Source organism: Alligator sinensis, unplaced genomic scaffold, assembly GCF_000455745.1.
Source record: "Alligator sinensis unplaced genomic scaffold, ASM45574v1 scaffold954_1, whole genome shotgun sequence".
Lineage (NCBI taxonomy): Eukaryota > Metazoa > Chordata > Crocodylia > Alligatoridae > Alligator > Alligator sinensis.
In genome coordinates, this window is record NW_005842228.1 from 727,076 (window position 1) to 737,849 (window position 10,774).

The window sequence follows — 10,774 nt, forward strand, 5'->3', positions numbered from 1 at the left end:
CCCCCCGGGTGTCCTTGTTGCAACTGTGAGGAACTACAGAAGGATCTTGTGTTATTAAACAAAGGGGCAACCAAATGGTAGAAAGAACTCAATGCAAACAAGATAAAGTGAGGCACATGGGCAAAAATAACCCACACTATACTTACACTAGGATGGGCTCTACAGTAGTTGTTACCGCTGTCATGGCGGGGTCCTCCAGGAGGGCCGTGATCTCCTTGAGGCCCCTTCCTCTGTGCCAAGTCAGCCCAAGGGTACCCTCAGATTCTCGCCCACCACGTCTTTGATGTTTAGGTAAAGTTGGGAGGCTGCCTCACGTCTCCTTGGGCACGGTTAGTTGGGACCTCTGTCCCCGTGTTTGCCCGGACCCACCGGGGGTCTTCCTGTATGATGGGTGCTTCCCGGGCACCCTAGCCTTATGGGCTATGCGTGGCTCCAACCACCCCTGATACCACACCCCAAGCCTCGCAGATGGGATAGATGTTGGTCTGTCTCTATAGATATGCCGCCCGTCTCTCGGGCCTCCTCTGTACACTCGCCCACTCTCTGGGGCCTCCTGTGCCCACTATGGGCCTCCTCAATCAAACTGCCCACTTCTAGGGCTCTCTGCGGCCGCACTGGGCCTTCTCAGTCTAACTACCCTCTCTTGGGGCGCTCCTCTAATGCTGCCCCTCTCCCGGGGCTCTCAGCGCCCCACTCTGGGCCATCTCTGTAACGCCGCCCCTCTCCTGGGGACTTCTGTGCCCACTCTGGGACTTCTCAGCTACACCCCCTGACTCCCGGGTCCACTGCACTGCTATCCCCTTTCTCCCGGGCTCACTGCACCACTACCCCCTCTCGCCGGGGTTTACCGCAGTACTCTGCCCTTTCTGGGGTTTACCACAGTACTCTGCCTTCCACAGGGGCTCGCCACCTCCCCCCTGGGGCGTCTCAGGGCTTCTCAGTAGTACCCCTTCTCTGGGGCTTGCCACACCTGCACTGGGGCTTCTCAGAAGTGTGACCCCCCACCTTCTGGGGCTCGCTGTGCCCAACTTGGGCTACTCAATATGGTTCCCTCTCTGGGGCTTGCCACGCCCACGCCTGGGCTTCTCAAAAGTGCCCCTCTCTTGGGCTGGGGTCTATACACCGTATGCTGCGCCCTCCTGGGTGCTGGGGTCCTCACACTCCGCTGTGAGGCCCCTTTAAGGATACTGCGCCCTCACTGGCACCAGGGTCCCCATGTCACTGTGGGTCCCTTTATGAGGGTACTGCATCCTCTCTGGCGCTGGGGGCCTCACACTTTGTTGTGAGTCCCCAATGAGTATGCTGTGCCCTCCCTGGCGCTGGGGTTCCCACACCGCTGGGGGTTCCCCCTGAGGCCTCCTCCAATCCCTTATAGCCTCACCCTAGCCACCGGTGTAATAACAAAACAAAACACAAACTCGAGCCTCCTGGCTATAACTCAAACACACGCCCTCTGGCTATAACAACATTGCTCGACTCTGGTCAAGCTGTACTTGCTGTTAGGCTTCTCCTTGCATCCTAACTCCAGGAGCCCGAGCCCCTGCCCCTGCCCCTGCCCCTCTGGCTGCTGGCAGGGAAATGCTAGCCCGGGCTCCCCCTCCAGTCAGCTGACTTCCTGGTTGCCCTGGGCAACCTGCAGCTGTGCTCATTATATCCTGCCAGGGCTCTCTCCCTGGCAGTTTCCACTCTCTAGGAGCAGAGCACCAAGGTGCCTTGTGACAACCACATAGAAAAGAGAACTGGGAATCATTGTGGACAGTTTGCTAAAAGAAACAAACTCAGTGCAAAGCAGTTGTCAAGAAGGCAAACAAAATGTTAGGAATTAAGAAGGGGATTGTTAACAAAACAGAAAGTATCATTCTGCCCTTTTATAAATCCATCATGCATCCACACCTTGAATACTGTGCCCTGTTTTGGTCCCCACACCTCAAAAAGGGTATAGAAGAACTAGAGAAGGTACAAAGGGCAACGGGGATAACTACTAAGTCCCCTGTATGGAGGGGCTTCCATATGAGGAGAGACTAAAGAGGCTTAGCTCATTCAGTTTAGAAAAAAGATGCTTAAAGGGGGACATAAGGGGTTACAAAATACTAAATGGCAAAGAGGTAGTAAATAGGGACTTATTATTTACTAAATCTCTCACAATATAAGAACTAGGGGTCATAAAATAAAACTAGTAGGTAGTATGTTTAAAACTAAGAAAATAAAGTTTTTCACATAGCATATGATTAAAGTGTGGAACTCGTTACCACAAGATGTTGTGGAAGCTGACACCTTAGATAGGTTCAAAAAAGGGATTGAACAAATTATTGGAGAAAAGGGGCATCAGTAGCCATTGAGCATGGGAGTTAGGCATGCAGCTTCCAAATCAGAATTTCCCAGACCTCCCAAATGAACTCCAGTCATACCCTCATCACTCTCCCTTTCAGTATCCATTCTCTGCCACTGCAACACAGGTAAGATGAATCTATGATCTGACCCAGTAAAGCAATTCTTATGTTCTTGGCTAGGGATAGACATTCAAAAAGGTGGAGCCTGAATTGATTCAATCGTTGCAGGTTAGTCTAACCTGCAAACACTGAACTGATTTGCAAGTACACAGATATTTACTGTTAATTCTGGAAATGCAGGCACATGCCTGCAGTGGCTCAGGCTAGAAGCTGGGGGCGCTAGAGTAGCCCTCCCTTCCCTCTGCAGCAGCTGGAAGGCTTCAGGGAAGCTGATTTAGGGGGCATTGCCAGGCCCCCACAAGCACTAAGTATGATTGTAGAGGGGTTTAAATTCCCACCCTGGCCCATAGGGACCCCAGCCAGGATATGCCTGGAGGGGTAAGGGGGAAGCAGCTCTTGCCAGGCTTGTCCCTGAGGCCAGACACCGGCCAGGGCAGTACCTCAGGCAAAAGGGGGTAAGGGGTGGGGATTAAAATCCCCTGTCTCCGGGCAGGCATGGGACCCCAGTCAGGGTCTCCCCAGGTTTTCTTTCTGCTCTTGCTCTGGCCTGGCTAGAGCTGGCTGGCATGGCCCTGCTATCTGCCCAGGGCTGGGGCTGTGGGGCTGAGCCCAACTGGCCTGTGGGTGCTGCTGAGGGTGGAGGCAGAGGGGAAGCCCCGGCTAGGGGCATGAGGGCTGCTCAGCCAGATTGCTCCCAGCTCCCCACGCCCAAGCTGGGTGGGGCTGTCATAGAGCCCCAACTGGCTGGGAAGGGCCCCACGGGGCCAGTGCATGGGGGCAGCGCCCTTCCCAGCTTGCAGCTGTGTGACAGCCTGGCCTGGCAGCATAGGCAGGGGCTGGCTGAGGAGCAGGCTTCCCAGGCCAGCTCCATGCACCGGGCAGAAGCTACCAGGCCCGGCAGAGCTGTTTTTCTCCCTTCACCTCCAGCTGTGGCTTCTGCTCCTGTTTCATCACACAGCACTGCTTGGGCTGTGGGGAGCTTCCTTCAGCCAGGCTGAAGGAAGCTCCTGCTGCCATGAGCGGTACTGCACGGTGTGACAGGAGCGGGAGCTGCAGCTGGAGATGCGGGGAGCAAAACAGCCCTGCCAGGCCTGGCTTCTGCCCAGTGTGTGGAACTCTGGCTGCAGCCCCCTGCACATACTGGGCACAAATCATGGGGCTGAAGCTTCCCACCCTTCCCTCCCCCAGAGCGTTGTGGCATGGTGCAGTGTGGTACAACTGTGACAGTGGCAGGCAAAGGGGGCAGAACAGCCCCCCTGGCCAGCCTGCTGCTGGTTGTGCAGCTGCAGCCCTGGGTGCTGCACAGGACAGGGGGTGCGGCAGTGGCTGCTGGGCTCGGGGCCTGCTGGCACCTCCAAGCTGGCCCAGGAAGCTACTCCCCAGTCAGCCCCCTTCTGTGCTGCTGGGCTGGGCTGTCATGTAGCAGCTGACTGGGAAGGGCCCTGCCCACATTGTTATGGGGGGAGGGGTGGGTAGCTGGGGGGGAGGCAGTCTGCATGGTCTCCACCATGTTCCCCCTGAGCCACACATGTAGGTCTCCCCCATTCCACCCCCACCTTGCTCTCTTCCCCTGCTCCTCCACCAATCACCCATTCCCCTGCATAACAAACCATCCCATCCTGGGGCAAGCAGCAGCTCAACTCCAGTTTTGGCCCTGAACCTGGGGCTGAAGCTGGCACTGAGCCACAGCTTGTCTTGGGCCAGTACTTGAATCCAAGATTTTTTTCCCCACCTTGCTGATTGTGGGGAAAAAACCTCATATTGGATTAGAGTCAATACAGTAGTTACCAGCTAAAAACAAATTATAAATATATGTATTTTACCATAACCTCAGGATAAAATGTGTTGCTACTAGTTTCATAATTTTTTTATTGGAACATTTAAATAAGTTACGTTTGATGTTTAAAAATGTGTTGCTCTATAACGTTTTTCATCCATCTTTCAATATATTTTGAATGGCAAGACTTTTTAATCTATTTTCATTAAACTAAGACAAAAACAGTCTTAATAAAAAAGGTAACTGAATGTCACTGTTGTATACATGTAAAAAGAGAGAATATTAAGAAAGATGCTGATGTGATTAGAAGTACATCAGAAATTCCATGTTAATGGGAATTAGCTTCGAAATTAAGAATCAGGAAGTTCATTAGGAATGAAGAAGTTCAAATAGCTCCCAGGCCTATAGATCTTGTACTTTTCTTTATATTTCCAAACAAAATTTGAGGAACAATCATGTTGTAAATTGCCTTCTTAGTACACTTATTTCTTTCAGCTGCAATTTGTTCAAGCTGGTATTTCAAACATTCACAATGCCAAAAAGGAGTCTTTTCCAAAACCTAAGATTAATATCAAAGCAATAGATATTAAAATATCAATAAGCTTCTTGAGTCTAGGTCCACAGGCACCAGGTAATATTGCACATTGTAGATATGTATATCTAAATCACTGTTGCTGTTCATGGACCAGCAAAGAATTCAACTCCTGCCTTAGCTCAAGAGTTTCTGGATGTAGGTGTTAACCAGCAGCTTTCTACTTAATACTGGAACACAGCTGTCCAACTTCTAAGTGGCCATAGCCCACACACCCTACTAGGCTGCATTAGCAGGGTCTGCACACCCCATGAGCCACACCAATATGGGTCATGCTGCATGGATGCACCCCCACCTGCTGCAGGATGCTCCCTCCACTGCTGCAATGACCCTGTGTGGACTCTGTGTGGACCCTTTCCTACCTCCCTAACACTGTACTGCACATGCCCATGGGTGCCACCCCCACAACTGTACTATGCACCACACAGCTGTACCATGTAGTGCTGCTCTGCATCACCCCCTGGGGTGGGTGCAGAACACAAACCTGAAGAAGAGAGGGGGAGTGTGGAAACTCTGCCTGCTGTTCCAGCTAGAGCAATGTGGGGAGTTGTGGCTGGGTGAGAGCACAGGAGCTGCAATTTAACTCCTTCATGGGCTTCATATGGCTTGTGGGCTGACACTTGAACAGCCTTGCATTGTAGCAAAAAAACTGACATTGTACATGAAATTCAAGGTCTTGCTTTTTAACTCTACCTAGAATTCTCAACAACCATTGTCCTCAGTGAATTTTTAGTATGGAAAAACCTGTTTCAGGAGCTTTTTTGTCTTTATTACTGTCTGTGCCTTCATGGTACAAGATATGGCCTAGATTTATAGTATTTTTTTTCTAAATGATCCCATTAAATTAAAAATGGAACGCAACAAGTGATAGATAATCCAACTCAAGGATCCACACTATACTACTTCAGCATGCAAATATCTGTTATCTCTGTGTGAGCTATATGCCTGTAGGAATCATATTGGTGCTAAGGTGAGTAGTTCAATGTATTTAAAAAGGATATTCCCTAAGAGTTTGAGTATTTTTCTACTCTGAGAAGTAAAAAATTAAAAAAAAAAAAAAAGGCTTTTTACTCAATTACTCATATATATTTAGTCATATCAGCTGATGTTTGTGTGCATTTCTAAAACTGCTCTAAAATAATTTTGAACAGGTTGTGGTATTGTGCAGAGATCCAGGTTTCACAAAGATGATCAATTTAAATTTAGACACGGACAACGAAACAGACTCCTGTTAGACTCCTTATCTCTGACTGTTTATGAAACATATGGTAATAGGATCAAAGCCCAAAAAATGAAATAACCTGTATCAAAGAATGAAGCTCTTAAAAGCCCCACCAGAATTGAAACTCCCCATAAGTGTGGACTACTGAGCTACTACTGAGGATTAGATGGTGCCTACATTAATTAAGGCTATTAGCTGTAGATGGCCAGGAAGCTATGAACGTGGATAGACATTCACTCTCCCAGGAAAAAGAAAATTCTTTTGGGAATGATTTAACTCTGGTTGTTCCCAGGTTATTATCCTCCTTATTATTATCTTGGACAAAAATCCTGAACATCTGTACACTGATGGCTTCTCCTAAGAGGGCAGTGACTCTCCCAAGAAAAACTGAATGCCTGTACATGGCCTGTATTCTCATCCCTTATTTGCAATACAAAAGGGAGCTCTCAGTACTAGGCTGAATTTTCTTAAAAAGCACCAGGATTGTGATTCCAAAGGTGTTATAAACATATGTAAAACAGAATACAAGAAGGTCACGTAGGAGTTGAAAAGTCTGTGAGAAGTGTCAGAGAAGCTATTAAGCCTTGCTGGATACAGACAACATTTTAAAAAAAGAGAGAGAATAGTGCAGGATAAATTAACCCTCTGGCAAAAAGGTGGCATAGATTTGTTCATATATGCTTATTCTAGATTAGTCAGTCATGGGGAAAGTTTATGAAAAACGTAACTAGTTCAGGTTAAAAGTTAGCAGCCTTTAAAATTAACTTGAGTTAAGTTAAAAGTTAAATATTTCCACTTTCAACTAGTTAAAAGGTAAGTTAAAAAGAGAGTAACCAGTTAAAAGTTAAGTTGATTCCCTGAGAAATGTGTGAAACAGTGAATTGCCTCTTAGCATCATTTTTCATTTTCAAATGCAATAAGTGGGTTTCTTTTCCATAAGCCCACAGAAGCACACTAATTTACTTGGAACTCATCCTGCTTTACCTGAAAACAATGTTATACTTGTCATAAAGTTTTCAGAATAACAATGTACCAATACCTATGTAATGTTAAATCCTCCTCACCCTTTCCATGTGAAGTACTTTGTAAAAGTCAATGTATCATATATATCATACCAGAATAACAGAGAGGAGATATTCATAGCCTGGTGACAAATAAAAGCTGTTTCCACAGAAAACCTCTGTTGTTACAATGTTATTACTCAAAATGTAACAAAAGGGTATAAAATGCATCTGAATTAGAAATGCATCTGAATTAAAAATATTGACAGTGTCTGAAAAGCAAAATTAGACTGAAATGAGAAAAAGAATGTTCAGTTGCATAGCAGAAACGGTCTAAACATGCTTATTGAACTTCAGCAAAAGCTTCAAAATTTACATCTGACAATTTTCCTCTTCTGTCTTGCAAACCTAAGACCCCACTACTGAACAATCGCTCTACATCGGCAGATGAGGGAATGCTTGTGTTATAACGGATGAACAGTTTTTTCACAATAGGTGACATCTCAGGTAAGTTTCTCATAGATGAAAAGTAATGCTCAACTTCTTGGGCCCTGGGCTGCTGGCTCTGATCTTCATTAAAATTTTAAAAAGTTATCATCTGCTTCACCCTCATTACTTGCTCCCACTCTTCTTACTGGGATCAATGTCTCTGCTTGCTTCTGCTTGTTCCCTCTCCTGCAGCAAACTGGCTGCCCTGTTCTTTTTTGTAAATGCACAGACAATGCCAGCATGAACTACAGAACTCTGGGACTTGTAGTTCTTAAGAGACCGTATCTCATAGGAAGGCACACTACTCTCTTGTCTCTCAAACAAGGTCCTAGAGTTTCAATAAAGAAATATTGTTCCATGTAAGTCCTACCAAGTGGCGCTGTCAGGAAAAACTCTGGGAAAGCCGGATTTCAATTTTTTAAAACTTTTAACTTGTACATTAAAAAAGTTAAAGTTAACCTTTTTCTTTAACTAGTTAAAGTGAAAAGTTGACAGCTGAAAAAGTTAACTAGTTAAAGTTAAAAGTTGGCCATTTCTTTAACTTTTTAACTAATTAATTAACTAGTTAATTCCCATGACTGAGATCAGTGGTGCTCAAACTTTTGGCCCTACACACTAAGATTGGGGCCCCATGCCACCCTGCATACCAAATTTAGCATGCAGGGCCATGACATGTGGTGTTCATGAACCTGTGGGCTGGATAACAGTGCTGGGAGCTGGAGCGGGCCTGCAGGGTGGGGGTTCAGCAATTCTGTCCTAGATTATTATACTTATTTCTCTGAGACAGCCTGGTTAGAAGATACCAGAGTTTAAAAAGTGATTGTGCAAATCGAATCCATTTTTGCCAGACATTAATACTTGATATAGTAATACCTGACAATGGACCACAGTTTAATGACTATGAATTTAAGCAGTTATAGTGAAATACTGCTTTAATGCATGTCAACAACAGTTCCCCAATACCCCCAATCCAATAGGTTGGTGAAAAAAAGTGCTAAAGTATTAAAGACTGTGGAGCTGGACTCTTGTCTCTTTATCAGTGACAAATTGCATGATGACACTGGTGAAGAATAAGTTATTACTGCTGACAACTTGTTCAGCTGAAAACAAAAATGTATTTCAGTCACTGGGGTCTACAGCTCCAGTGGTGATCTATGGTTGTATACAGAAACAGATAAAGCAAACCTAATATAACTTAGTATTATTGGAGATCTTAGCACCTGTCAATTAATTAAAGTGAAGCTGCATGTATTTACAATTAAAACAATAGTCAGAAACAGCAGTGGGTGGTATCACTAGAGATAGTTTAGTCACATAAATTTGACCAGAGAGACGCATAATAGTGCAAAGTAATACACAAGATCTTTTCTATATTCCAAGAGTGGGGGATACAGGTTGCTGAGGTGGCCATTTTGCCTTAAGAGGTTTGATACAGTCTGTTGACATAGCTGAAACATAAAACAACCAGAGTTAAGAGACTTACTGCCACCTGACATAATAAGTTTGTGTGACAGTGCAAAGCACTTTAGAGACTAATTGAATATTGTTAATTGGTAGGGTTTTTGCGTGTATGTTAAATTATGTATTATGATAATATTGATTAGTTATGATTAATATGTTTGGCTGGGGAATAGAGATATAAGGAACTCCATCTTGGTCTCTGGCATGAACCAGTCAGAACAAGCTGTTGTGCATTCATGTCACATAATGCCAATCAATTAGAACTCAGACACTACAGAGGTAGATGGAGGTCAGACTGTTTGGACATGATTATTTGGTAACATAACCTGACTTCACTATAGAAATTATTCAAGTTATACCTTCAGTCTTTTAAGTCAGGTTCAGTCCACACACAAAAAGCCTTAATTCAAGTGTAGTGGTACTTTTAATTCATAATGATTGGCCCATCAAGTGTTGTAGGATAAAGCCTGATGAGTTAGCACGAAGTCATCAGCTGGTAATACAACTGCTTTGTGGAATAGCTACTTTAATCAAATAGAAATAATTTCAGTTAACCCTACCTGCTTACACCTAGCTTGTTTTAATTGGTTCCATCTTTGCAAACACAGTGAAACCACTCGATTTGCACATGGGATGCTGAGGATGTAATAAGATAATGGAATTGCACTGGTGTTACCAATGGCCTGACTGAGACTCAGGAACCTTTGTTACTGGTGATGGTCCAATTCAAGGAGAACAAATAACAGCTCTTCATAAGTTTTTATTTTCTTTAATTTATAACTTGAGCATACTCGGTGGAATCAGTTCAAACAAACTGAACACCCCAATCCCATTTTATAGAGTTACTAGGCAATTGCCCATCAAGAATCTTTGGGGGGGAAGCGGGCAAGGACGGATCCCCAGGGCCCCCTCATCCGGGCCCACTTCCCCTTCCCTCCTGCTGCTTGGGGTCTGGGACCGCTCCCCCACTCCCTGCTGCAGCGGCAGAGAGCAGGGAGGAGCAGGCCCTGGCCCGGTGTGGGGGAGGACCAGGCCCGAGGGTGGGGAGAACCCAGGCCACCATGGCCGGGGGGGGTGGAATAGCGGGCCCGAGCTGACGCGACAGTGGCAGGAGGACAGGAAGAGTGGGGCCTTGCCCTGGACAGTATTGAGGCATGTGTAGAGGTTTACGGGGGAAGAGAGGCCGTGACTTTCAGGCTTCTCCTCAGGCCACTGGCCGGTCAGCTAGCTGAAAACTTGCTAAGCCAGATGCCACGGCTACAGGCCCTGATGGATCCCATGGTAAAAGTCTCCGGTGGGATGGAACCACGTCCTACGGCGTACCCAAGTCAATGCTGTCACCAACACAACGCCTCATATAAAGACAAGCCCCACTGGGATGAACCAGCGCTTCAAAAGCCCCAACCATGGAAGCCGAAGCTCACCCCTAGACGAATTAGTCTGGGTCACCGTTCCACACTCTCGTCAACCACATCCGTGAGTGCACAAGGAAGTCATCTGTGAACCCGAGCAGTATCCTGGCACCTACTCTGTGCTCCTAGAAGGCGATCAAACCCGGTCGCTCATCATAGCTCATCACAACTGGCTAACTTGCCGCCCTGCTGTTCACTGATTATGGCCCCCCTTTTCTTTGTTTGTTTGTCTGTTCGTTTGTTTTGTCCCCTTACAGGCCCGGTGGTGACGAAGCGGCAATCTGTGACTGCCCGATCGCGAGAATCACCGAGCACCAACCTGCAGCACATCTGGGTTGACGCCACAATGGCCGCCTACTCATATGTCATG

At 46.4% G+C, this 10,774-nt stretch overlaps 1 protein-coding gene across 6 annotated transcripts in view; it reads right to left on the bottom strand.

Moving 5' to 3' along the window:
• Positions 1-10,774, bottom strand: part of ACSBG1 (acyl-CoA synthetase bubblegum family member 1) — a 115,249-nt gene that overhangs the window by 62,754 nt on the left and 41,721 nt on the right. Inside the window, exon 1 of one of the 6 annotated variants that reach the window (XM_025208387.1) lies at positions 147-262. The exons of 4 other annotated variants lie outside the window; for them this stretch is intronic. In XM_025208387.1, coding sequence (XP_025064172.1) covers positions 147-184 — 38 coding nt within the window. In that variant the 5' untranslated portion in view covers positions 185-262. Of the gene's footprint in view, positions 1-146; positions 263-10,774 lie in introns of those variants that run through there. One more of the 6 variants, XM_025208390.1, reaches the window with a different exon arrangement.